A 26607-nucleotide genomic window follows, 5' to 3' on the forward strand; every position below is an offset into this window, starting at 1 on the left:
GGGTGATTATGCACTTTATTCTTATTGCCTCAGGTGGTTACGTGAAGCTAAGTTAGCGTTAGCATTGTTTACAGCGGGGTGAACCGCAGCGACCCTCCCCCACCCGGCTTTACCAGCTCCTCCTACTTCATGAGCTAACCAGCTAGCAGCCGCTGTCGCTGCAGACGCGACTAGAAACCCGGCCGGTTTAAAACAACACCGAGGGCCTGCTGGATGAGACAGATTCATCCAGAGAACACAGAAAGCTGTCTTCATGGGACGTATGTTCAATGGATATGACGACGCGATGACCAGCTAGCGAGCAGTCCGGAGCTAGCAGCCGCTAGCTGGTCCGCTACATCACAGTGCTAGCTAACAGTCCAGCTAGCTCCAGGAGCCGGGGAGCAGGAGCTCCGCCGACGAGCATCTAACGCGGATTTTTCGCACTTTTTTTATTTTCTCGTGCCAACTTCCGCTGATTAACCGAGCTCTGTTTGTAATCTGGTTAAATTAAGTCACCAGGATAAGGATTTCTACAGCAATATGTAGCTAGGTCACCGTACCCCAGCGATGATCGTTATATGGGTCACAGACATCATCGGGTTAACCTATTAGCTGGAACAGCTGGTTAGCAGCGGAGCTAGCTGCTCGCTGACGGCAGCGGATCTTCTTTAAATCAGTCATTTTTAACGAAGAGGCAACTTGGTGAACGCACATGCTCGTGTTGGTGAGAATTACTCTGCAGCTCGCCTGGCTGAGGTTCACATCGGGTGGGACTTTTAATTTTTTCATATTTTGGAGACGTCGCTGAGCATCGTTAGCTAGCTGAGTGTTAGCAGAGTTAACCGAGCAGCTTCACTAACCAGGTAAGAGCCGCTCGACTCAAACAAAGGTAAATTATCTCTGTGGTGAAAGTGTGTGATCTGTCTGTTGGCTGTGAAACACATCCGGGGACGTGTTCGGGGCATTTACTTGTGTTTAACCCAACACGCTCCGGACTTCTCGTGTGTTTTGTCCGTATTAGCTGAATGGATTAGCATCGTGCTGCTGCTCGTCTTTATCTGCTCATCAGCTCGCTTGTTTACATCAGTGCTGTAACACATCAGGCTCAGTCTGAGCTGGTACACATCAGGCTCAGTCTGAGCTGTCTGCACACAGGACACGGATGGATCATGAGTGACTAGCCAGCCCGCAGCAGCAGCAGCTCGGTGCGCACACGGACTGTTTCTGGGAGAGGAGGATGGCATTTCACGGCGCAGGCCGGCAGACCGTCTGTGGAGACCTGTTTCCGGGCTCTGAGCTGGGCCACAAGTATTTCTGTGTGAACTCCTCCTGCGGAGCCCCCTCCACGGGCCTCAGCGCCACGCCGTGCCTGACCGGACCCACTGCCCCGGCAGGAACCCCTCGTCACCCGACCGCTCTCGGAGGCAGCGCCGGCGGCGGAGCAGCGGTGCCTCAGCCCTACAGCAACCCGGCCAGCGAGGTGCCCAGCCCCGCAGAGATGGAGCCGGACCGACCCATCGGTTATGGCGCATTTGGCGTTGTCTGGTAAATATATATTATCGAGAACGTGCCGATGTTCTGCATGCTTTAATCCTACACAGCCTCCATCACCCCTGCGGCCTGATCACACCACAGCGCTGTGGAGAGGCTGTGTGCTGATCAGGCAGCCATTTGTTTCCTCTGATCATCTTAAACCAGTTCATCACAGTAACATCATGTCTGCCTGTATGTTCCCTTTAAATCAGTCTGCACCTTCATCTGCATCACAACACGTTCACATCATTAACTTGAAAACAACCAAACTCAAAGTCTGAAACCTTCTGAGTTCTGTATCGTGTTCAGCTGGACTCTTTTCACCGCCGATCCAGGAGCTTTCCTCAGGTCTAACTATCCTGAAGGCTTTTAAACACCTGTGTGGGAGTGTCCTTACACAGTGGAATGTCACCATTCACACCTGGGCTCTGCTAGCAACACACATGGAGGCTGGTTGGGTGAACAAGCCACACATGTACTTAATGTCTCTGTAAGGACACTCCCACATTATGTAAGGACACTCCCACACACAGTTCAAAAGCCTGCAGCTCCACTCAGGTTGGTCAGACCTGAAGAAGCCTCTTGGATCAGCAGTCTGGGTCCACATGGTCCAGCTGCCTATGATACAGCACCGAGTTACTGCGACCCGGCTGACTGAGAAGCTTCATCAGCATCTGTGTCAGTTGATTTTATCCGAGTGTTGATGAAGATGATGGCGTGAACACATGATCACACTCTGAACAGTGAGCTCAGACGTACAGATACAGATCCTGAGTATACTCTGTAGACTCTGACTGATCAGTTTGATTCTTCAGTAATCAGCTGATCATTTTCTCAACCAGCTGATGAATGTTTTGATTATAAATCAAGTCAAGAATGATGAGAAATGTCCCTCAACATGCTTGTGTTTGTCTGATCAACAGCCCAAAACTCAAAGCAGTTCAGTTTACTGTCATGACGAAGACAAGAGAGTCATTTTCTCTCCGCAGGTCGAGCTGCGCGTCACTGCAGCTACCAAACTAAAAGCTCAGTGTGAGTTCGACTGACATCGAGGGTCTGGATGTTTTCAGATCACTTTGTGATCCGGTGACTTGGATCACAGCAGACGAGCTGTACGGAGCAGAACTCTCCAGAATTAGTTAGTCGAGGAACTCGCAGTAATCAGTCAGATCAGCATTAGATGAAGTCTGTGTTTGATCAGTGGAGCTGAAATGACTCGATGAATCAGTTTGTCGACCTGCTGAACATTAATCAGCAACTATTTTGAGAATTTTTAAGCAAAACACCAAAAACGTACTCCCCCCCCGAAAACACCTCCGATGACTCATCGACCTGCTGATTAATTCTGAGCTGTAGTTTGTAGGAGAAAAAAGCTTTTGGCAGGTTTCAGTAAAAGTTCCCGTCTGTTAACTTTGTCTGTTAGCTGAACGAGCGTCTGAACTTCCTGTGATTCTCGTCCTCGCAGGTCGGTCACAGATCCACGTGACGGCCGGAAGGTGGCTTTGAAGAAGATGCCCAATGTCTTCCAGAACCTGGTCTCCTGTAAGAGGGTCTTCAGAGAGCTGAGGATGCTCTGCTTCTTCAAACACGACAACGTAAGTGCAGGACGGAGGGCCGGAGGAGTTGTAGCTGGCGGGACGTTACAGAAACTAACCGTGTTGTGTCCCTGCAGGTTTTATCAGCGCTGGACATCCTGCAGCCGCCGCAGATCGACTGCTTCGAGGAAATGTATCCTTTGTTCTAAATGTGAGATAACAGCTGATCAGAAGTCAGATTTAGGCTCGCTGCCACATCACATACATTTACTTCCTCACACCTTCTGTCCCAGTTTCTCTGCTTTTAATTGTCCCTATCACGTCCTCCTTTCTACCCTCTTAATTTAGCTGCTCAGGTCTAAATCCAGCTCATCGCTACAGACGTGAGTCCGCTGGTGTAAATTTAACGTTCACGATACTCTTTGTTGTATTGACACAAACCTAAAACGAGACCTGAGTTGGAGGAGCGGCGTGCTGCTGTAGGCGGAGGTCGTCCGCGTGTGAGCTGTTCGTGTTCCTTAACAGCAAAACGCTCCCACAGCTACGTGATCACAGAGCTGATGCAGAGCGACCTGCACAAAGTCATCGTGTCTCCGCAGCCGCTCACCACCGACCACATCAAGGTCTTCCTCTACCAGATCCTCCGAGGTGAGTGTGTGTGTGCGTGCGTGCGTGCGTGTGTGTGTGTGTGTTCGGGGTGTTTTTTTTCATTAGTGATGACTCGGCTGATTAACGACGTCCTCCTGAACTCGTCTCATTGATGTTTTTGTCCGACCGTCAGCTCAGAGAGGTTTGATTGGCTGTCGCTGAGAACAGAGAACAACAGGAAGTGTATTTTATTGATTGATTAATATCTCAGGGATTCTTAGCAGCATGAAAACAGACACTTGCTCATAATTTGACAAACTATTGAGTCCTGACAGACGTAGAACTTTATATAACCCTGAAATCATAATGTCTTTAATCTCTCCTGCCTCACTACTTGATAGTTTTACATCTGAAATTTAAAAAGTTGCATCTTAACTTCACAGCTGATCGAGATGATCAGCTGACAGTTTAATACGACGACTTCCTGTTTGATGTGTACGCTGCTGCTTCAGTCCTCCGTGCTGATTGGTCCGTCAGAAGATGTGAATGTGGTTGGAATGTTTTATTGATCGATAATATTGAACGCGTGTGTTTGTTGTCTGCAGGTCTGAAGTACCTGCACTCTGCTGGGATTCTGCACCGAGACATCAAACCTGGAAACCTGCTGGTCAACAGCAACTGTCTGCTGAAGGTAAAACTTGAAAATCAGCAGCTTGTTTTCTGAGCGCGAGATTGAAACATGATGTGATGTCTGACGTTTGGATCAGAGCCGCTGGTCCAAATATCACTTAATGAAACATTCTGATCATTATGAACATCTGAGTCTGCAGAAACTGAACCTGAACTATCTCCATCTGTCAGATTTGTGACTTCGGGCTGGCCCGGGTGGAGGAGCCCGACCCGTCGCGCCACATGACCCAGGAGGTGGTGACGCAGTACTACAGGGCTCCGGAGGTTCTGATGGGCTGCCGGCACTACGGCTCGGCCATCGATGTCTGGTCAGTGGGCTGCATCTTCGCCGAGCTGCTGGGACGACGCATCCTGTTCCAGGCTCAGAGCCCGATCCAGCAGGTGAGACGGGAGCTCCGCCCACATCCACCTGGACCCGTGTGGGTCAGGGAGGACGTTTTATTATGTTCTGGAGAACTTCAGTACTTTTATGTTTGCTAACTTAGGTATAATCTGACTCTTTTACTTTTCCACAAAGTATTTAAATATTTTAGTGGTTAAGATTATTTGTACTTGAGTAAAGTGTAATCTGATTACTTGTCTCGGAACCGTCTGTTCTGCTCCAGCTGGATCTGATCACAGACCTGCTGGGAACGCCTCCTCTGTCGGCCCTGGCGTCGGCCTGTGAAGGAGCCAGAGCCCACATCCTGAGGGGGCCGCACAAACCGGTACGTGACTGTGTGGTCGGCTCACGCCGAGTCCGAGCCCGCCTCCGGCACCGGCACCGGCACCATCAACAGAAACACTTCAATGTGCAGAAACTTTGTTGTTTTAGCTTCTAACATTTGTGAGTAATTAAAGATAAAAATACCGGTGCGAGGAGTCGGAGGCAGTTCTGAGTGTTTGTTTAATTAATGAGAGAAGAAAACGAGATGAGAGGTTGATTAAAGACGGATCAGAACCAACAGCTGGATCCTCAAACTGTTTTAATCTCACTTATCTCCAGTTTGTTGCTCTGAAAATAAAGAGTTGAATCATTTCTCTTGACGAAGCCGCAGATAGCGACAGAGCCGTCAGTGACGTCGTCTCCTTCAACACTGTAGAACTGCGCCTGGATATCAGCAGCTCACAGATCTGAACCAGAACCTTCTCTGACCCAGTTGGCTCCATGTTGGTTCTGGTGCCGTGTTGATGAGACGATGTAGTTCACTGAGCTTTAACACAAAACTTCTACAAACTGACAAACATCATGTGTGAGATTCTGACTCAGTTCAGACCGGATCAGTACTTTATCATCTCTTTGATTTGACCAATGAGATCCATGTGGTGAACAGGAAGGGGCGGGGCTTCATCTAAAGACCTGAAAACAGATGATCGACACTTAAAGCTGCCTCGTTGATCTTCTGCCACCAGGGGGCAGTAACCCGTCCGAGTCTCAGTCAGCTTCTTACATCTGAATGTTTTCTGTTTTCTTTCCTCTGTGACAGAAAACTGAACACAAAACACTGACGGACATTTTCTGACACGTTAGAGAGCGAACCAGTCGATCAGTGGCTTCAGTTCTACTGCACATCACATCTCTGTTATCTGAGGTTATTGTCCATCTGTCAGGATCTTCGTCCGTCCCTGAGAGTCTCGGCTGTGTTGTATTAATGCGGACGCAGAGTTTTGTGACGTGTCTGATGAAGAATGTGTTTGTTGTGCAGCCGTCGCTGTCGGTGCTCTACATGCTGTCGGACGGCGCCACACACGAGGCGGTGCACCTGCTCTGTCGGATGTTGGTCTTTGATCCGGTGAGTTCAGACGCTTTGACTCTTCACACTGTTTCATGTTTAATGTTTGTGCTGAAAGTCTTCAGCTGACAAAATAAAAGTTCTCACAAAGTTTCTGGATGTTTTCACCTCGTCTCAACCCGCCTGTCCGCATTCGTCTCCAGGCTAAACGGATCTCCGGCAGCGACGCTCTGTCCCACCCGTACCTGGACGAAGGTCGCCTGCGTTACCACACCTGCATGTGTCAGTGCTGCTACTCCGTTCCCAGCGGCCGAGTTTACACCCGGGACTTCGAGCCGGTCGCCGAGCGTCCGTTCAGCCACAGCTACGAGAACAGCTTGCTGTCCGTGTGGCAGGGAAAAGGTACGACAAGTCACTTCCTGTCCCGTCACCAGCGCTTCACCCTCGTTCTGTGACACTGTGATTAAATCCTGCTGTTCTGTCCCCACGCAGAGTTAATCCATCGCTTCATCACGGAGCACCAGCAGGGCAAACGAGTGCCGCTGTGCATCAACCCTCAGAGTGCTGCCTTCAAGACCTTCATCAGGTGAGGAAGAGGAGGAGCTCGTCATGAAGGATTAGGTTTCTGATTCAGCCCGTCTGCTGTTAGCTGTTAGCTGTTAGCTGTTAGCTTTCCCCTGAGATGAATCAGATTAATTAACTCTCCGCTGTGACATCAGAGAACATGCAGCACGAGTTCAGAGTGAAGTCGACCTTCAGCTCGTGTCTTTAAAATGGATTTCAGATGGTTCTGGACTTTTTCCTCCTGTTTCTGATGTTGGATACAAAACTTAGAAGTAGTTTATCCATCAAGTGTTAGAGATTTATTTCCACTGGTGCCTGTGAATCATGTCCAACAATGATAAATTCACGTGTTGTGAACATTATGTTCAGATGTATCCAGAACTGTAGTTTAAAACAATACAAACACTATGAAGGAAGTGAAGAAACAACAGTGTTGATGTCTGCTGAAGTTAGCATGCTAACCAGTTAGCCCGGCCCGTCCTGTCTGTGATGGTCTGACAGCCTGCAGGTTCAACATAAACTCACAAGATGTGAAGAAAGGAAATATACTGATGGCTGTTTTCTAGAGATGCTCAGTATACATCAGTGACGGAAGAATTTGCATCACTTGTTGGCTGATAAATTCTAGCAGATAAAACAAAACTGTATCAGAACACGTTGTGATCCGAATGAACGACTTTGTTTTAAACTGATGGCTGATTGTTTTATTTCCCGTCTGTGTGTTCAGGTCGACGGCGTGGCACTCGTCCAAGGTGTCCAGGAAGGAAGAGAGATGAACGCTCCTCCTCTTCCTCTCGAGGAGCGACGGCAGTCAGAGAGGATTTCATCAGCCGCAACATCTGAAAACACCGAAGAGTTTGGGTCTCTTCTTTTTTTTTTTTTTCTTTTTGTCTCTCTTCTTCTGGAGGACGCGGAGAGAAAACGACTCATCCGACCACCAGAGAGAGAAACTCCCTCTCCTCCTGAACATCCTCCCCCGTTATCTCCTCCCACAAAGTTTCCAGAATCTGAGAACGACTGCTTTCCTTTTCGAAACGACCCAAACGGCTGACGCTCGAGGCGTTTTCGGTGCTGAATTTAAAAAACAAAAAAAAACAAAAAAAAGAAGATGCTGCTGAAGAAAGAGGAAAAGAACTGAACTCGGTACTAGATTGGGTTTTTCCATCTATGTTAGTAGAGAAATAATGGTTTTAATTGTTTGGTAGATTGTTGCTTAGTTGAGTTTTGAAGTCATTCCAGCCTGTGCAATACGGTTTAATTTAAACAAGCGATAAACACGCTGACATCAGACTTCTGCTGTAGGACGACGCGTCACATCGGTGTGTGTCGAAGCTCCCAGACGTGATAACCCGCCAAACAACACGACATCATTAACCGCCAACACCTCCAACTTTCTCCTTCTTTTTCCAAACTGCATTTGAACGCATCACTCACTCACTGTGTTTCCTGTCATCGCACGGCGTCTGCGTGCGTCGACGCGGCGATAATAATAATAATAATAATAATAATAATAATGCAATCTAACAGATGTAGCAAGTTTTAACCACAGGTCTCCACACACAAACACACACACACACACACACACACACACACACACACACACACACACACACACACACTCTCTCTCAGCTTAGTTTGTTTCTTCATCGCCATCTGTCGTCTCTACTGTCTTTAACAACAGGAAGTCATTCCCCCGCAAGTCTGTGTGGTTTTATTTAGAAAAATATGACAGGAAATTGTGACTTTTAAGTGTTTTAATTTGACGGGAAGATGCCAAAACTAAAACTTTTGGCGGTTCTTGTCCGTCCCGTCTCATCGTGTCTCGTCTGAACACCGTGTGGACGGAGCGTCTCCTCCTCAGCCTCCACCTTTTAGTCCCGCCAGCGGAGAGAGACACGACGGCGCTGATGGTTTCTTTTTTTATTTCTTAATTTATTGCGTGTTTGTTGAAGAGCGCGTGTCTCCACCCTTTTTAGTTTTGGAGCGACTCCTCTGCAGGTCTGCGGCCGTCTCGGTTACCTCAAACCCTGGAAAGACAAAAAAAAAATCAAGAAGAAAGCAGCACTGATGTTTGCATATCTGTCACCCTCCCGTCACAACTCTGTCGTCATTCCTCCAGATGGTTGTTTTACCTCGTGCTCGCTCCTCGTCTCGACCCGCCGCTCAGAATCAGCGAGAGGTTCTGAGATGTTGTCGGTGAAATGCTGCTGTTTTTGTTTCTGTTCTCCGGTGTGTTGTTTTAGTTCCTGTGTTTAGTTTCAGGCTCAGGTGTCCCGTTCTAACAGACTATGAATTGTACAAAGCTACACGAGGATGCTCCAGTATTGATCCTGGATCGGATGATCAGAAGTGTCGGTTCTGTCGCGGTGTGATCTAGAGATTCTCTGTTCTGTGACGACAAACTGATGCATTGTGTTTTAATGTCCTCACACAGGTGACGCAGTGACCTCTGATTGGTTGAATTTGATTGGCTGGTGGTTTTGCATGTTTAACCCTTTAAATCGTGTCGATTTGACTTCCGTCAGTTTCCTGAATCAGCCTGGAAGTTTGATTTTCAAGCTGCTTGTCTGAGTTCAGGAACAATAAACCTGCACAGACGCGCATCAGTCTGTCCTGTCTACTGTGTTGCATTCAAAGACTCTTTGACTAATTTGTCTAATATGGAAATTCTGGCTCAGATTTTAATTTTCCTCAAAGCTGCGATCTGAAATCTAGTCTAGTCGTCAGAACAATTTGGAGACAGAAGATCTGACTTCTTTCACAAATTCTGACTTTATTTCTGTAATTTTCAGTTTGTGAACAAAACAACACTTGAGACAAACGATGGACGTTAATCACAGAGTGGAAGGTCGAATGGAAACGACGTGTCAGCAGAACGTTTCCGTCGGTGCAGGTTTGTGTTGTGAAGTGAAGTTGCTGCTCTGTGACAAACATGCAGATCCATCAGAACCATCCTCTGGTTTCTGAGACATTTGGACCCTGTTTGACTGCAGGAACCTTTTTTTTTTTTTTTAGGATCTCAGGAACTTTTTTCTCGATGAGGGTCGACTCTTTTCACCTCAACATTCAAACATGGCAGCAGTTTGTCTCGTCACACGCTAACGATTCTGCTTTTTAAATCCACGTTTGGTTCTTTTTCTTGAGAACACACTGAAGGAGCTTCGGCTCCTGGTTCAGGTCCTCACTTCCTGGATCGTGTGTTTGAAAGGTTTTGTTTTGTTTTGTTTTTGTACACGCCCTGAACCTCCAGCAGGCGGGGCCCCTGAGCTGTGGGGCCCCTGAGCCGCGGGGCCCCTGAGCGTCCTCGTTGGCCCCTGACAGTTTCCTGAAACCTCAGCTCCTCTTCTCCAGGAACACCCAGCGAGTCTCTGTTGGTCACGAGGCCGCCGCGTTCCCTGACTTGTATATCTGCATGTGTATATTTATGACCCGGGGAGCGTCGGGGTTTGAATGCTGTGCAATGGTTGAGTTTGTCGACGACGACGCAAACGTACATTTTGTGGTAATTTTTATTTAATTCATCTTTAGGAAGTGATTTTTATTAGAAGCTTTTGTTTTTGTTTGTTGTGATCTGATTAGACTTTTACAAAAGGCCAAGAGAACGTTTTGATGATTGTTCCCTTAAAACTGAGATCGTCTTCATGACTGAAACGTTACGACCTGAAATAAACTGACTGGTGTAGAATTATTGGCATAATTTGTCTTAATAGATTAATTTCCCTCAAATTACCCTATAATTTCGTCATATTGCTGAATTAGTTCCCTCAGACTATAAATTAATTCCCTCCAGTGTCTTTTGTCTAGTTCCCTCAAACTACAAATTAATTTCCTCAATTTTTTAGAATTGGTTCCCTCAAATCTCAATTCCTCCCCCAAGAATTGATTAGTTCCCTCAAAAGTTTCTCATATCCTTGAATTAGTTCCCTTAAACTACAGGTAAATTTCCTCCAATTGTTTATAACAAGTTCCCTCAAATTACTGCTTAATTTCCTGCTTTTTTTACAATTAGTTCCCAAGAATTCACACTTCAGTTCTCCTTCCTGTTCTTCATCACACATCCAATGTCAGGATGTAAAATATGAACCTGCAGCGTTCATATTTGCAGTTTAAATGAGCAGATGACTTCCGGATGATGTCGTTCGAGTCTTCGACATTTAAATTAACTGAAAATGGTGAAAACATGTTAAAAAGAAGCTGATTCGTTGGAGGTCATTTTCAGGAACATTTGGAGTATAAATGTGAAGATTTAGGGAACAATGAATCAAAACTTTTCCCTCTTGGACTTTTTCTTTTCTTTTCTTTCTCTTGCGTTGTTGTGTTGGTAGAGATCCTTCCAGGTGAGGAGCAGGTTTTTTTTTTTAAAACTAGATGACCTGAGTGGTCGTTTCCCTCCCTGCACACTGATCCGAGATCAGCTGACGAGTGTTTCAGCTCTCGTCTGTTCAGTCTTCAGCTGGCAGACGTGGAAGGGAAGCAGAGCGGACGGACGGACGGACGGACGGACGGCTGGTCATCTGTAGAGATTAGACTTGTTTTTCTTCTATGAAAAGAAACTTGATGTTTTTATTATTCTAAATATGAAACTGATGTTTTAAACAGATGTTTTGTCTTCGTTTTAGCAAAAAGGTTTTTGTTTGTTTTTTGACTTGTGTTCCCGACAAATACTTGAATTTCTTAAAAAAAAAAATGTTTAGACTTAAAGTAGTGAATGATAAATAAATAAATGGACACTGGAGAAAACATACAGGTCGCTTCTTTTCTCACCTGCGTCACCTGAAATCTACGGGCTCACCTGAGGGTCAAGAAGGTTCAGAGTGAGAATCATTTGAATGGAGCGATACTTGTACTTCTGACACTATATATAAATATATGTGTATATGTAGGTATTGTGTTGCGATATAACATCAGTAAAAGTGAAAGTTGCTCATTTGAATAGTACTCAAAGTCTTTAAGACTTGCAAATATAATGTAAAAGTAATCTATTACAAGTAAATGTACAGAAGTGTTATTACTTTAAATATAAAGTATAAATAAAAGTATAAATAGTATAAAAGTATAAATATAAGTCTAAAGTATAAAATGTACTTGGAGTATCGGTAGTAAAAGTGCTGGTTGTGCAGTAAAATGACATCTGATCCTAGTGATGGAATGTAACTAAGTACATTTACTCAACTTCTGCACTTCAGATGAGACAAACAGGTTTAAACTTCAGCAACATGTTCTTGTTTTGTACTTTTGAATGTAACTCAGTATCAGATAACTGTAGTGGAGTAAACAGTAAACACAATAATGATACTTTAAGTACATTTTCTAATGACTCCTGTGTGTTTACCTGATTAAGATCTTCACTTGTAATAGAGTACTTTTACTTAAGTACTTCCTGGTGTGGTGGCAGGTGGCAGCAGGAGGCTCCTCCCCCCTGATCCTCCTCTCTGAGCTCCTAGAAACCTGTCCTCATTTTACACTGGCAGCACATCCAGAGACACACACACACACACACACACTTTAAAGACACGCGTGCACACACACACACACTCTCAGGTGGAGGCAGGAGCCATGTTGGCCCTGGTGGCGGCCGGATCCGTCTTCTTCCCCGGACTGTTCGTTCTGTCCAAACAGACTCTGAAACGCCTGATGGGATGGAGCGAAGGGGACGCCGCCATCGTGTCCACACGGTAAGAGCACACACACACACACACACACACACACACACACACACACACACACACACACACACACACACACACATTGACTTAAATTCATTAAAAAACTAAACTCTATAAATTAAAGCTAAACTTAATGTTTGTGTCTGTGAGCCTCCGGATTAAACATGATTCAACAACATGTTACTGGTATTGAACAGTGTTGATCACAGTGTTGATCACAGTGTTGATCACAGTATTGATCACAGTGTTGATCACAGTGTTGATCACAGTATTGATCACAGTGTTGATCACAGTATTGATCACAGTGTTGATCACAGTGTTGATCACAGTATTGATCACAGTGTTGATCACAGTGTTGATCACAGTGTTGATCACAGTGTTGATCACAGTATTGATCACAGTGTTGATCACAGTGTTGATCACAGTGTTGATCACAGTATTGATCACAGTGTTGATCACAGTATTGATCACAGTATTGATCACAGTACTGATCCTGGTCTCTTTACAGTTTATTAATAAAAAGTCAGAATGGTTTTGACACTAACACAGAAACATGATTTTGTTTTATTTCAGTTTGCAGTGATGGAATGTAACTCTTAACTTGTACTTACTTCATACTTCTACTCCACTACATTCACTTCATTACTTTTGTAAAGGACCTTAATATTTGACATTACTGTAGTTACTTTTCAGATCAGATCTGATGATCAGCTGAACCACAGAAAACAGAATAAGTAGATACTTTATTTAAAGTAAATACTTTATTCCAGTACATTTAAAATCAGATACTGAGACACAGTTCTCCTCCTCCTCCCTGTTGTTGTTGCTGAACTGAAACTTCTCTTCCTGAAATTAAACCTGAAGGTGTTTTAACTGTGTTGACTCTGTTCATGGCGGTGCAGTGCATCTTGGGAGATATAATCAACATAATATATTGAATCATATGTGTGGAAACTTGTCTTCAGAGCAGACGTGATGAGATTTAAACATTGTTTTTTTTTTACCTCCTCTCAGTCTGGTGTCGTCCGTCCAGGCCCTCATGGCCTCGTCAGCCGGCTGCATCATCGCCTCGTCCTGCAGGGACGTCATGGAGGACAGGTGAGGTGACCTTCATCTTCATCTCATCCGCCCTTCATCTTCATCATTACTGTTCCTTTAACTTCTTCACCCTCTGCTGGAGTGTGTGAAGCAGAATCTAAACATCACACACACACACACACACACACACACACACACACACACACACACACACACACACACACCATCTTGCTGCCACAAACTCTCACTAGAGCATCAGATGTAGATTAATCCGCCTCTGAAAATTGCCCCCAAGTTCCTGAGTGACATGATTTATATGTGAGGTGTTTTTTGCAGATAGGAACCAACGACCTGTAAACAGGAAGTGGGACAGTATTTAGAGGCGGACGGAGGTGTTCTTGTTTTCAGTCTGAACATGATGAGAACTTTTTTTTTAAGTTGTTCTCCAAACTGTCAGTCAGTCCTCATTCAAAACTCCCTTTGTATTTTCAGTCATTTATACTTTGAAAGTGTTTCTGTTGATTTGTTCTGGGTTGAAGTGACATTAAGACATTATCGTCGGTGGAACTTGGAGTGAGTTTGGACTCCTGCTCACAGATAATCACGTCAGCACTGACTCATGAATGTGTGTATGAGCAGAACCTCAGAGTCTGTAATCTAATTAACAATCTGAGGCTAATTCATCTCCTGAGCTGAGCGGCAGCAGAGCTATTTCAGTCCCACCGTCGGTCCCAGAGTTCACTAATCCTCCACGCTGAGGATGATGGGAAACAAAACGATGAAGAGGAGGACCAGGCGGGGGGGTTCAGGGTTCCTCTGGCAGCTCTGTCATTTCCCAGTCAAAGTGGAGAGGAGCTGCATTTGTTTATCAAATCAGAGTGTGAGAGCAGCTGCAGTCCGGTCAGAACACGAGTCCGAAACACTCGTCTCACACTGAGAACAGCAACATGGAACCAAACACAGCACAAACATTAACAGGTGTAAAGTGTTCAAACGTGAGGAAGAGGAAAATATGATAACCAATCAGATTTAACCATGACATGATTACAGGTGACTGTCCGTGTGTCTCACTTCCTGTTTCCTCCTCAGACATTGGCTGACAGAGGCCTACATCCTGTTCGCCACGCCTTACTTCGCCTACGACATCTACGCCATGTTCCTGTGCTACTGGCACAAGATGCAGGTCAAAGGTCACGAGGAGGAGGAGGGGGAAAGGGGAGGCGGGGTCAAGTCGATGGGAGCTGCTGTGATTGGTTACCTGCGCAGAGAGACGCTCATGGTGCTGCATCACGTCTTCATGGTGGCCTTCTGCTTCCCCACCTCACTGGTAACCACGACGACAGCGATGATTTTACACATGTAGCTTCACCGTTGGTCAACAGATGTTAATGTGTGTGTGTGTGTGTGTGTGTGTGTGTCTCAGCTCTGGAGGCGGGGTCAAGGTGATTTCTTTCAGGGCGTTCTGTTTCTGGCGGAGCTCAGCACGCCGTCCGTCTGTCTGGGGAAAGTCCTGATCCGGGTAACGAGCTGAAAACAGACTGAAAACACTCTGATCTGTTTTCTGAAGGTCACAAGTTTGTTTTCTCCTGATTCATTAGTGACGAGAAAACGTGTTTGTTACTTTAAATAAGAAGATAAAACTTTTATCATCAGAACATTTTGTCTCTTTTACAGAAAAAGAGAAGAAATCAACTTGTGATCTTCAGAAAAACTGAAATTAAACTTTGAATCAGTGAACAGCCAACGTACTGTTGTGTTCACTCTCTCTACCTCCTGCTGCTCCTCCTGCTCCTCCTCCTGCTCCTGCTGCCCCTCCTCCTGCTCCTCCTCCTCCTGCTCCTCCTCCTCCTGCTCCTGCTGCCCCTCCTCCTGCTCCTCCTCCTCCTCCTCCTGCTGCCCCTCCTCCTCCTCCTCCTCCTGCTCCTCCTCCTCCTCCTGCTCCTCCTCCTCCATCTCCTCCTCCTCCTCCTGCTCCTCCTCCTCCTGCTCCTCCTCCTCCTCCTGCTCCTGCTGCCCCTCCTCCTCCTCCTGCTCCTCCTCCTCCTGCTCCTGCTGCCCCTCCTCCTCCAGCCCCGCCTCCTCCTCCTCCTCCTCCTCCTCCTCCTCCTGCTCCTGCTGCCCCTCCTCCTGCTCCTCCTGCCCCTCCTCCTCCTCCTCCTCCTCCTCCTGCTCCTGCTGCCCCTCCTCCTCCTCCTGCTCCTCCTCCTCCTGCTCCTGCTGCCCCTCCTCCTCCTGCCCCTCCTCCTCCTCCTGCTCCTCCTCCTCCTCCTGCTCCTGCTGCCCCTCCTCCTCCTCCTGCTCCTCCTCCTCCTGCTCCTGCTGCCCCTCCTCCTGCTGCCCCTCCTCCTCCTCCTCCTCCTCCTCCTCCTCCTCCTGCTGCCCCTCCTCCTCCTCCTCCTCCTCCTCCTCCTCCTGCTCCTGCTGCCCCTCCTCCTGCTCCTCCTGCCCCTCCTCCTCCTCCTCCTGCTCCTCCTCCTCCTGCTCCTGCTGCCCCTCCTCCTCCTGCTGCCCCTCCTCCTCCTGCTCCTGCTCCTCCTGCTCCTCCTCCTCCTGCTCCTCCTCTGTGTTTCAGTATAAGCAGCAGCACACTCTGCTGCACAGGCTGAACGGCGTCCTCCTGCTGCTCACCTTCTTCAGCTGCAGGGTGTTACTCTTCCCGTACCTGTACTTCGCCTACAGCAGGTAACTGAACCCACCGCGACTGTTACAGTGGTGGAAAGTAACTAAGTACATTTACTCGACTATATAATACAATAAACATGTTCCTCCGTTTGTAACGAGCCACTAATGAAGCTGAGAACATCAGGATCGCTCACCTGTATGAACGTCTCTGACATCAGCTCTGTGTTGCAGGTACGCCTCCATCCCCGTGTATCAGGTCCCCCTGGTGGCCCCGTGGCAGGTGAACCTGGGGGCCGGGCTGCTGTGGCCCCTGCAGCTCTACTGGTTCACTCTGATCTGCAGAGGAGCTCTGAGGCAGCTCGCAGCACCACGCTCAGCCTCACCGTGTCTGACGTCCAGCAACGGCTGCACGCCTCATCAGGAGGACGGACAGAAAGACGGACACTGACGACGACGAAGAAGAAGAAGAAGAAGAAGAAGAAGAAGAAGAAGAAGAAGAAGAAGAAGAAGAAGAAGAAGAAGAAGAAGAAGAAGAATGATGTGAGGACAGGAAGTGAGCCAGCAGGTAGAGGACGTTCAGGAGATGAGAGGCTGCAGACTGACAGGAAGAAGAAGAAGAGATGAATGAATGTGAGAGCAGATCTCTCCTCAGAACTGTGACCACAGAACAGAAACTGTTTCTGATCAATGAGATCAATAAAGAACAATCTTCTCACCTGAAGCAGGATGTGACATCATGTTTGTTCAGGACGGCAGAATCTGGCATCAAACCGAGCTGAGTCGTTTTGTTCTGGACAAGCTGATGAGGCGAGTCCAGGAGAGAAGACGGGTTGCTCATGTGTCGCTGTGATGACTCATTAAAGTCATGTAATCTGTAATCTGTAATCTGTTCTCCACTACACCTCAGAGACATGTAATCTGTAATCTGTTCTCCACTACACCTCAGAGACATGTAATCTGTAATCTGTTCTCCACTACACCTCAGAGACATGTAATCTGTAATCTGTTCTCCACTACACCTCAGAGACATGTAATCTGTAATCTGTTCTCCACTACACCTCAGAGACATGTAATCTGTAATCTGTTCTCCACTACACCTCAGAGACATGTAATCTGTACTCCACTACACCTCAGAGACATGTAATCTGTAATCTGTTCTCCACTACACCTCAGAGACATGTAATCTGTAATCTGTAATCTGTTCTCCACTACACCTCAGAGACATGTAATCTGTAATCTGTTCTCCACTACACCTCAGAGACATGTAATCTGTAATCTGTACTCCACTACACCTCAGAGACATGTAATCTGTAATCTGTTCTCCACTACACCTCAGAGACATGTAATCTGTAATCTGTACTCCACTACACCTCAGAGACATGTAATCTGTACTCGACTACTTTTCCTGTGACAGCTTGAGTCAGTTACTCTCCAGCTGTTCGTCTCTTCCTGGTTATGGAGGACTGAAACTGCCAAAATCAAATAAAGATCTCAATAAATAAACAAATACGATATTTAATGCATCAGAAATAGAAATGAGCCATTTATTAATGTATGAAATGAATGTCACAGATATTTTAAATGAGTTAATGTCTGTATTTATTCTTTTTTATTATTATTTCTAACACATTTAATGGCATATGGATTAATTAATGTATTTAACCAGTCATGGCTGTTCGGTTCGGGTGGTTCTGCTCCTCCAGATGTTCTGTAGACATTCATCCATAGAAGCTTTAACCTGAATCAGTGTATGTACGCGAGTAAATGTACTCGGATACTTTCCGGCACTCAGAGGTAACACTGCCATCAATCAGCCCCATGATGCATCAGGCTCAGACGTGATGCACGAGACGGATCGATGACAGGACAGAAGATGGACTCTGTCATCAGTGACCGGCAGTGATGATGCGGGACCCTCAGGACGGATCAGGCTCTGTGTGATCCACCAGCACCGGGTCAGTCAGGCACCGTGTGGACCGGGTGAGCCACAGGTCCGAGTGGAAGGTGTCGGTCTGCTTCTCTGGTGTCTCCGGTCCGTCTCCGGTCCGTTCCCGTGTCCACCGTCACAGTTCTGGGACGTGAATCCAGCGGTTTGTTAACGGCGGCTGTCAGGACCCAACACGGAGCCTCCAACTATCGCGAGAACCACAGCAGAGCGAGAAGAACGGGTCCAGGCAAGGCATAGCAATATTCATATTTAGCAACAACAACAACCTTTACGATAATGATTATTCCGTTATGTAGACTGAACGAATGGTGAATTGTGCGCTAGTTCCACCAAAAGACACGGATGAAAACATTGGACTGTGATAAACAGGTAGAGGAAACACACAACACTGTGGTGAAGCAATATTGATAGCTAGCTAGCTGGTTTATTAATAGCTAGCTAGCTGGCTAACGGTTACAGCTATCTTAGCTCGCAAGAATCTTTCGTGATAGCTGCTGTTGGATGATTCAATGTGTTCATCTCAGCGACAGGGTACAGTAGTCACCACGGAACGAGCTACATTCAGACAACATTTACAAATAAAGATGCTAATTATTAGCAGTTCCGTAAGCAAGTGGACGTGAGGTAGCTATTGTTAGCTAGCGAACGTTACACGTCTTTAAAGAAAGCTGAATGAGCAAGACTCACAGATTGCTTGCTAGTTCATGCTAGCTGAGCTAGCGAGGTGATATATTCATCTTAACGATGCTTTAGCCACATTATGCAGTAGTTAGCATCATTTATCTGCAGGGCTGCCTGTCATTTTCACCAGATGTTGGTGCATTTGTGTGACATGTAACGACAGAGGGGACAGGCTGCTCACACGCCTCATTAATGACCACAGACAGCACACACATTTAATGGTTTATAACTAATTACTAATAACAGCAGTCAGACATCAAGCAGCAGTAATCAGTGAAGAAAACATGAGGTCAGCTGCATGTTCACAGTTTCATCCTCTCAAATACAAAAAGTGAAAATGCAGGTCTGTGTGGAGGTCAATGAATGTGTCTAGGAAGTATTCAGATCATTTAAAAGTAATAGAGTAGAAAGTACTAAACTAAATATTATTACAAGTAGAGCCAAAAGATATATATCAGTTAGCCAGTATTATCCTCTCACATCAGTATCAGCGTTTATATTGTGTGATATGAAAACTCTCTTTTTTAGAGATAGTAATGCTGAAAGTACTCAAAGTAAAAGTCCTCATGATGAAGCAGAACAGGCGCTGTTGATGTCTGATAATGATTGAGATTGATTCAGTTGTGCCATACCAAAGAAAAAGGAGGAACAGACGGGTTGTGGAGCCATACATGAGATGACTGGACAAGGATTATTGATGCATGATATTTGAAGGATATAAGTGTATTTTTAATCTGATAGAGTCAAAGTTTACTTTATTTAATGACTTTGTTTATGTACCATCGGGTTGCTGCATCGTTAGAATCACAATATCGTTCTCTGATACTTGAGTAAATGTGCTTTGTGTCATTCGTCCTCATTCTCAACTGATAAGTTATTTTTTGGTCAGTCAGGTAAAGGACAGTTATGATGGATGCACAGATTCTCAGAGTATTTTGTGTCTGTTACAGATGCTGAAATCATTAAACATACTTTCTTAACGTCCACATTGGCCTTGACCACACTGAGGAGTCTTCATTTGGTCCAGCTGCTTTGGCTTCCATCACAAACCAGACCTGATATTAAAATCCTGCGTTTGATAAATATGCTCCCTGCTTTACCTTTATTTGTTGAACTATACACCGTCATGTCCTCGATGCTCCCTCCACGCTGTGTATTTGTATTTTTCTAGACTTATAGGAGATAAACTCCTGCTGCACATTTAGAAGACTGTGTTGACATTTTTGGCAAAAACATACATATTTTTTCAGTGAACTCTGGTCAGTAGATTCACTGACTGAACTAGTAGTTTGACTTCTGAGACCTTTAAGGTTATTTGCTGTTTCACAGTTTGTCTCTGTCTTTGCAGGATGAGGCCACTTTCCTCTGGACGTCTGACAGACGGTGAAGAAGAGGCCAACCTCGTGAATCGCACACATCTGACCTCCATCCTTCTGTTCACTGGCTGTCTGAACCCCATTTCTTCTTGTTGAAACGTTAAGATATTTAATTTCACAAAATAATGTAGCAAAACTTTTATCCTTGGAGATATTTGAGCTGGTGTTGCACGAGTGTGGTGCGTTGTGGTTTTACCTGTTCGATGGGGCGGAGCTCGACTCTTCACTTCACACCTGTTTGTAACTTATTAGACCGATGTGCCGTGTTGGCTGTGCGTCATTTCAGCTGTCTGTTGTATGTTTGAAGTGATTTGATCGACCATCAAGTCAATCACAATGAACGGCTCTCTGTTAACCCCGCCCAGCCCGCGGGCGGCAAACTCCTCCCCTTTACCTCCCGCCCCCGCCCCCGCTCCCGCCCCTCCATCTCCCTCCGTCCGGCCCCTCTCCCCCCGGCCCCCTCCTCTCCCTCCTCTGGTGAGCCCTCCCCCCCAGGCTCACCCGTCCTCCCTGTCAGACACCCCCACGCCGTCCCCCTCTCCCTGCCTGAGCTGGACCGAATTCTGTGAGCTCCACGCCCGCGTCGCAGCCGGGGACTTTGCACGCCACTTCCGGGCATTTCTCCTGGAGAACCCCCACTACTCCCCAGACTCAGCCGCCGCTTTCTGTCGGCGCTTCACCGACCGTTTTGTTCGTCACTTCCAGAGTGAGCTGGAGGGGGCGCTCCCGCCGAGCTGTGCTTCTGGGAGGGACGACATGGTGAGCTGGGCTCCCCAGTCAGATGCTACGTCCCTGGAAGAGGAAGCCGTCTCACCCCTGTCGGCATCTGGGGGCGCCGTCCTCCCTTGTCCTCCGACTAACATGACGCGGGCCGCATCCAAGCCGGCACCGACACGATTGGTGTTGGAGAACCGCAGCGGAGACAGATTTCAAGACTCTTACGCCCACGGCCAAGTCCTGCCTCCATCTTCATCGTCATCCTGTTGCTCCTCAGTTGGAGGGAACAATGGGAGGCGTGAGGAGAGGGGGGCCATGATCACCCCGGGCAATGGGGAAGCACCAGTTGAGGAAGAGGAGGACAGCTGGTTAGGGGTGGCGTCTGTGGGGGAGGACATTGAGCCAGAAGAGCGGGAGGGAGAATCCACAGAGGTGGACGGTGTGGACCCCTCCCACACTCCTCAGATTCCACCCTCCTCTTCCTCGGTCACTCCTCCGCCGGGCTCCAAAGGTAACAGTACGCCCAACTCCTCCAAAAACAAACTGAAGAAGCGCTTCTCTCTGCGGAGTGTGGGTCGTAGTGTGCGGGGGAGTGTCCGGGGCATCCTGCACTGGCGAAGCTCCTCCAGTGACTCGGCCCAGAGCCAGCTGCCCTCCAGCTACAGCTACACGATGGGTGTGCAGGACGCTACCTTGGTTTCATCCTCAAAGAGGAACTCTGGGACACAGCCTCCCACACCCACCTCCTCCATGCCTGTTTCTCTGTCCATGCCCCTCTCCCTTCCCCACTCCTCCTCCTCCTCACTGCCCCCTTCGTCTTCAAGCAGCGCCACCTCCCTGTCTCTGTCCGAGGCTGCCCGGGATCGGCGGCGGAGCAACGGTGAAGGAGGCGAGAAGGAGAAGTGGAGCCATCGCCTGGAGAAGCTCCGGCTGTCAAGATCCCCTCCTCCCGTCCTCACCCCGACCACCGCCGGCTCTCACTCCGCCTCCTCCACGCTGCCCCCAAGTAGCGCTTCTGCTGTCGGCATGGGTCCTCCGAGGAAAGTGGGCCGGCTGGTGCGGGAGGGCGGGGTCAGCGTCAGCTCGTCCAATGACGAGTTAAGTGGAAGCCACGGCTTCTCTGGCTTCTCTTTCGGTCTCCTGCATCACGTTACGGACAACAACAACGCTGCCTCGGCTTCATCAGCTGCAGCTCAGGCGGGTTCCGTTCAGCCTCTGGCCAGCGGAGGGAATGTGCCCTGGAGAGGAGGACGCTGGCACAAATGTCGTCTGGTCCTCAAAGAGAGAGACAGAGAAGGTGGTGAGCGGGGAGAGGAGTATTACCTGGAATTCTTCATTCCACCAAAAGTAAGTGTTTCCTTCCTGAGAGGCCGGAGCTGCAGCATTATTTCACTGTTGATGAATCAGTTACATGATCGGACTTTAAGATGTCTGATGGAGCCACTTCATCAAAAACTGCTCGAGGGAGAAGAGTCTTGTGTTTGCAGACAGCAGTGTCAGCAGCATGAATCTGCTTCTCATTCACAGATTTCATCTTCATCTCTCAAATGTAGAATAAGAAGTCTGAAGATACTTTGAAGGGCATGAAGCACAGTGTTCTGATGTTGTATTGTAACTGTCAGATCTTGATAAATGATAATGAAAATGATCAGTTCAGCCCCAGCAGGTCTGTTTAAAGGAGCAGTTTGACACTAAAGTTACATGTTCAGATCGACGCCACTCTTATGTGAAGTTACAGCTGGTTAGCTTAGCTTAGCATTTGGACTGCAATCAACTGGCCTGGGTCTGAACAAAGCTCATGGATGAACATGTTACATCTCTGGTTTATTCAGACTGAGTAATGTGTCAGATGTTTGTGTTTAGAGCTGATTACTGAACTATAACGTAGAAACACCAGTTATTGATTTTACTTGCTGTGTCTCCTCAGTCATCGAAGCCCCGGCTGACTGTCCTGTGCTGCTCCATCGTGGATGTGAGGAGCACCACGGCGCTGGAGGTCCCTGACAAGGAAAACACCTTCCTGCTGCAGGTAATCCCTCCTCCATCACTCCTCCATCACACTCCCTCTGTCTTCTCTCCACCAACTAGTCTCTCAGGGGAAATCCACACTGGCAGTCGCTTTGAAGCATTTGGACCACAGATATGTCAAATGTATGAAAGGATGAGGCCGTCTGTGATTTGTTACTCAGACTGTTTATTTATCTGACGATGCAGAACACAAACCTTGTTATATAGATTGTATTAAAAAAAAACTTAATGTGTCTGTTGTTCTCTGGTATCGAACATGGTGTCAGATCTCGATATATTTCGAGGTAATGTATAAAGTTAGGGATGTCAGTGTCTACACTAGAGTCGGCGGCTTTACTTTAATGATCTAAAACTGAACCTTCACGTTTGTCTCTCGTCCCGTCTCAGCTGGAGGGCTCGGCGCAGTACGTGATCGAGACCCGCGACGCGGTTCAGATGAGAGCCTGGCTGAGTGACATCAGGAACGGCATCTGTCTCAGGTAGAGAATAAACTCGTGTGAAGGAGCAGCTTCAAATGATATGGTTTTCAGTGTTTACACTATTAACTATTTATTCTCTTTTATCTATATTTTATTCTGTTATTTTATCAACATTTGTTTATTTCTGTTTGTTTTTATCATTTTTCTTTGTCTTTATTATTTTGTCGTTGTGCATTAGTCTCTTTAATCACTTGTAGAGAACATTTGATTTGTTTAAAGATGCGATAAATAATAAATAAAGTTTGATTGATAAATGTGGCTGCTTTCTGTCTACAGCGAGCAGGAGGATGCTGAAGGTGTGTGTGGAGGCCCGCTGGACATCAGTGGGACGCCCGAGATCGTCGATCGTCTTTCACAAGGTGCGTCTGTGATTCTGTGATCTTCACAGCAGGACTGCAGAGCTGTTAATGAGCTGCTGGATGTTGTGATGTGGTGTGATGTGTAAAGAGACTGTTAAACCTCTCTGGTCTGGTTCCCTCAGTGTGTTACGGAGGTATCGGAGGCTCCTCTCCTCTGATGGATCCTCTCCCACCGGAGCTGCCGCCTCGAGCCCCTCTCGACGAACCAGACAGCCGGATCCTCGGGGGAGGCGGAGCTAGTCTCGGCACACCGTTTGCTGAGACGCCAGACGCCACAGGTGAATACGATCCAGAGATGTATTTTTATTTAAAGCTGCTATAAACAATGTTTGAAGTTTTATTTTTATGACTTCTCCTGACCAGGCAGCAGGCAGAAAGAACATCTTCTCTCTGATGGTCTTGTTTACTCGTGGAGGTCACAGAGAGGCTCCAGTATTTATCTGAGACAGTTTCATAACCAGTTAAAAATACCTTGTAGGGGATTTAAGTCAATGAAAATGTAAATAGTCAACTGAAAATGACTTCTTTTAAACTTTAGCATATCATACGTAACATTCACCTGTGCAGGTTCCTTCCTGTTCTCGGAGACGACCACTGCAGAGGCGGTGGAGCATCCGCTCAGTGAGTGTCAGTGGTTCCATGGGACGCTGTCCCGTCTCAAAGCTGCTCAGCTAGTGTTGGCCGGAGGCCCGGCGAGCCACGGCGTCTTCCTGGTCCGCCAGAGCGAAACACGGCGTGGAGAGTACGTCCTCACCTTTAACTTCCAGGGCAAGGCCAAGGTGAGACCGCGAGAGAAGTCGTTGTGTGTCTGAGTGTTTGTTTTCTTGTTGTCGCGAGAACAAAACAAGAGACCTTTAAGATAAGTGGGTGTCCCGTCACTTTAAAGGTGCAGTGTGGAGGATTTAGGGCGGTGAAGGAGGCTGTAGGCATGTTTGTTATGTTAGAATGAGCCTTTCTACCTGCAGAAGGAGCAGGTCCTCCTCCTTCTGTCTGTCGGGGAGGGGGGGGGTGGGGGGGCTGGTATGTTGTAGGTTGCAGTATGTGTTCTCACCACTAGATGGCACTAAGTCCTACACACTGGACTGTTAATGCCAGAAGTAGTTCAGGTCTATTTTCAATTAATCAACAAATGTGTGAAAAAGTAGTCCAAAGTCTGTAAATGTCAAAATATAAAATTTACCCTGATATAAAATATGTTGGAGACGATGTGACCACATAACGATCAGCCAACAACATGTTATCAAAATAAATTCACCAGGAAACTTTTCCTCTGTTGACCTTTGACCTCTGAATCTTCCCCTCAGCACCTCCGTCTGTCCCTGAACGAGGACGGTCAGTGCAGAGTGCAGCACCTCTGGTTCCAGTCCATCTTCGACATGTTGGAGCACTTCCGGGTGCACCCGATCCCCCTGGAGTCCGGGGGTGCCTCAGACGTAACGCTCATCAGCTTCGTGGGTGCCACCGCTGTTCGACAGCCAGGTAGGAGTGAACCCTGCCGTCCAAAATCACAAAGAGAAGAGGCAGAAGAAACAGACCCAGCAGCAGAGAAAGGAAAGGAAGCGCGCTGTTAGACGTGACTGTTTAACCATTTAATGTGACAGTAGTCTGTCTGTCTGTCATTCTGCTGTTAAAAAAGACTATAAGAAATCTTTAGCAGAAGAGAAAACCTCCTCCGAAGTTTTGTGTCAAAGAAACAATTCAGTCGTCATCTCCTCCTCCTGATGATGAAAGTCAGGTGAAGTCTTGCAGTCCACAAATCATTTCAGGAGCTTCACAGTGAAACAGCAGCGCTGTTAGCAGTGAACCTGACATCATTGGGTCACTGTGACACTGAAGAAAACTTAGAACCATGATGTTTCTGTTCTGCTCATGTGTCTGTTGTTACAGAGATGTTGAACCTCTCAGTCAGGTGTGTGTGGGAGTGTGTGTGTGTGTGTGGGTGTGTGTGTGTGTGTGTGGCCACACTGTTTGTACGTATTTTTGTTGTTAACAACTTCTCTCATCTTCTGCCTCTCATCATATCATCTTTATCTTTGTCTAATCAGATCTTAATGTAACCTCAGATCAGCATGATTGATTTCACTTTCACAGTAAAAGTGAAAGTGTGTGTGTGTGTGTGTGTGTGTGTGTGTGTGTGTCGCCTGCAGTCGTCTCCACCTACTCACTGTGTAACTGCACCATTCTGACCTGTCTGTTGTTGTCTGTTGTATCCGTTGGCTCATCCCTTGCAGGCCGAGACAGGGCAGGCAGTCGGCCTACAGTCTGTGATGTCATCACCACGCGCCATCCTGACTCTCCATCAACCCCCATCTCTGACTGTGTGTAAGTGAGACCGGACTCGGCCGAGCGAAAGAGGGCGAGAGAGAGGGAGGGAGAGAGGGAGTGTGTGGGACTGAGAGGCTGAATGAGTCGATTTGATTTGATTCATGTGCTTATTCAGACTGACGTATGAACATACAGACTCTTTATTTCATCACGATGTGCTTTTTGAACTCGCCGATGGTGACTGTGTTTATCTGATCGCTCCACATCCCTCCAATCAGGGCGAGCTTGACTCAGACGTGAAGCGCCGAGAATAGAAGATGAGCGAGGAAACGAGGCACATCAGACACATTTTAACTCCAACACATTTGTTTTACCCATAAAACTTTATTGTTACTTAAATTCTTTAATGTGTGTGTGTGTGTGTGTGTGTGTGTGTGTCTGGGCTTGGACTGCCTCCATGACTCCATGGACTCCATGACCGCAGACATGTTCCACTTAACCGTTCGCTCACTGTCATGTTCTCTGTTTCTCCCCCACCTCACCCCTCTCTCCTCTGACTACACTCTCACCTCACTCCTCACACTTTTCACCTTATTTCCTCCTCATCCTCCTTCTCTGCCTCCCTTTATTTACACTTTTTCTCTCATTTCCCCTCTTTTATTTCTTTTCTCTTCCTCTCGTCTGTTTCTCCTCCCTGCAGACTTGACCAGCAGACCCCGTAGCCCTCCCCAGCCTCCTCCGCTGCCGCCGGGCCGCCCGCCGCCCCCGACTCCTCCCCAGGAGAGAGGAAATGAAACTGAGGTTGCAGGAGAAGGGGGAGCAGG

General features: G+C 47.2%; 3 protein-coding genes and 2 long non-coding RNA genes across 5 annotated transcripts; 3 read left to right on the forward strand and 2 right to left on the reverse strand.

The window, feature by feature from the left end:
- Positions 1 to 853: 853 nt before the first annotated feature.
- Positions 854 to 11337, forward strand: nlk1 (nemo-like kinase, type 1). Its single transcript, XM_037088213.1, has 11 exons — positions 854 to 1527; positions 2981 to 3110; positions 3188 to 3243; positions 3592 to 3698; positions 4244 to 4329; positions 4500 to 4709; positions 4934 to 5035; positions 6014 to 6100; positions 6244 to 6442; positions 6533 to 6626; positions 7332 to 11337. The coding sequence occupies exons 1-11, from the start codon at positions 1220 to 1222 to the stop codon at positions 7378 to 7380; spliced, it is 1428 nt and encodes a 475-aa protein (XP_036944108.1). The 5' UTR covers positions 854 to 1219; the 3' UTR covers positions 7381 to 11337.
- Positions 7474 to 13417, reverse strand: LOC119013577. Its single transcript, XR_005072778.1, has 2 exons — positions 13275 to 13417; positions 7474 to 12235 (listed from the first exon to the last, which is right to left on the reverse strand). It is a non-coding gene; the product is annotated as an uncharacterized LOC119013577 (long non-coding RNA).
- On the forward strand, positions 12022 to 16572 carry tlcd3ba (TLC domain containing 3Ba). The gene is made up of 7 exons (XM_037088235.1): positions 12022 to 12279; positions 13285 to 13368; positions 14398 to 14635; positions 14732 to 14827; positions 15881 to 15990; positions 16162 to 16385; positions 16440 to 16572. Exons 1-6 carry the CDS (start codon positions 12161 to 12163, stop codon positions 16376 to 16378), a joined length of 864 nt encoding a protein of 287 aa, XP_036944130.1. The 5' UTR covers positions 12022 to 12160; the 3' UTR covers positions 16379 to 16385; positions 16440 to 16572.
- Positions 16573 to 17512: 940 nt separating this feature from the next.
- LOC119013912 lies at positions 17513 to 18808 on the reverse strand. The gene is made up of 2 exons (XR_005072854.1): positions 18566 to 18808; positions 17513 to 18063 (listed from the first exon to the last, which is right to left on the reverse strand). It is a non-coding gene; the product is annotated as an uncharacterized LOC119013912 (long non-coding RNA).
- On the forward strand, positions 18058 to 26607 carry sh2b1 (SH2B adaptor protein 1). Its single transcript, XM_037088820.1, has 10 exons — positions 18058 to 18247; positions 19908 to 21999; positions 22580 to 22681; positions 23068 to 23159; positions 23436 to 23518; positions 23641 to 23796; positions 24086 to 24297; positions 24823 to 24997; positions 25750 to 25840; positions 26484 to 26607. The coding sequence occupies exons 2-10, from the start codon at positions 20272 to 20274 to the stop codon at positions 26503 to 26505; spliced, it is 2661 nt and encodes an 886-aa protein (XP_036944715.1). The 5' UTR covers positions 18058 to 18247; positions 19908 to 20271; the 3' UTR covers positions 26506 to 26607.

The sequence above is a fragment of the Acanthopagrus latus genome, chromosome 23 (genome assembly GCF_904848185.1).
Source record: "Acanthopagrus latus isolate v.2019 chromosome 23, fAcaLat1.1, whole genome shotgun sequence".
Lineage (NCBI taxonomy): Eukaryota > Metazoa > Chordata > Actinopteri > Spariformes > Sparidae > Acanthopagrus > Acanthopagrus latus.

Excerpts from the sequence above, each read along its gene's own strand:
- nlk1 (XM_037088213.1), top strand. The coding sequence starts at position 1,220 with ATGGCATTTCACGGCGCAGGCCGGCAGACCGTCTGTGGAGACCTGTTT. Across the intron at positions 1,528-2,980 it reads GGCGCATTTGGCGTTGTCTG|GTCGGTCACAGATCCACGTG; the intron begins GTAAATATATAT and ends TCGTCCTCGCAG. Across the intron at positions 6,627-7,331 it reads GCCTTCAAGACCTTCATCAG|GTCGACGGCGTGGCACTCGT; the intron begins GTGAGGAAGAGG and ends CTGTGTGTTCAG.
- tlcd3ba (XM_037088235.1), top strand. The coding sequence starts at position 12,161 with ATGTTGGCCCTGGTGGCGGCCGGATCCGTCTTCTTCCCCGGACTGTTC. Across the intron at positions 12,280-13,284 it reads GCCGCCATCGTGTCCACACG|TCTGGTGTCGTCCGTCCAGG; the intron begins GTAAGAGCACAC and ends ACCTCCTCTCAG. Across the intron at positions 14,636-14,731 it reads TCTGCTTCCCCACCTCACTG|CTCTGGAGGCGGGGTCAAGG; the intron begins GTAACCACGACG and ends TGTGTGTCTCAG.
- sh2b1 (XM_037088820.1), top strand. The coding sequence starts at position 20,272 with ATGAACGGCTCTCTGTTAACCCCGCCCAGCCCGCGGGCGGCAAACTCC. Across the intron at positions 23,797-24,085 it reads TGAGACGCCAGACGCCACAG|GTTCCTTCCTGTTCTCGGAG; the intron begins GTGAATACGATC and ends TCACCTGTGCAG. Across the intron at positions 25,841-26,483 it reads ACCCCCATCTCTGACTGTGT|ACTTGACCAGCAGACCCCGT; the intron begins GTAAGTGAGACC and ends TCCTCCCTGCAG.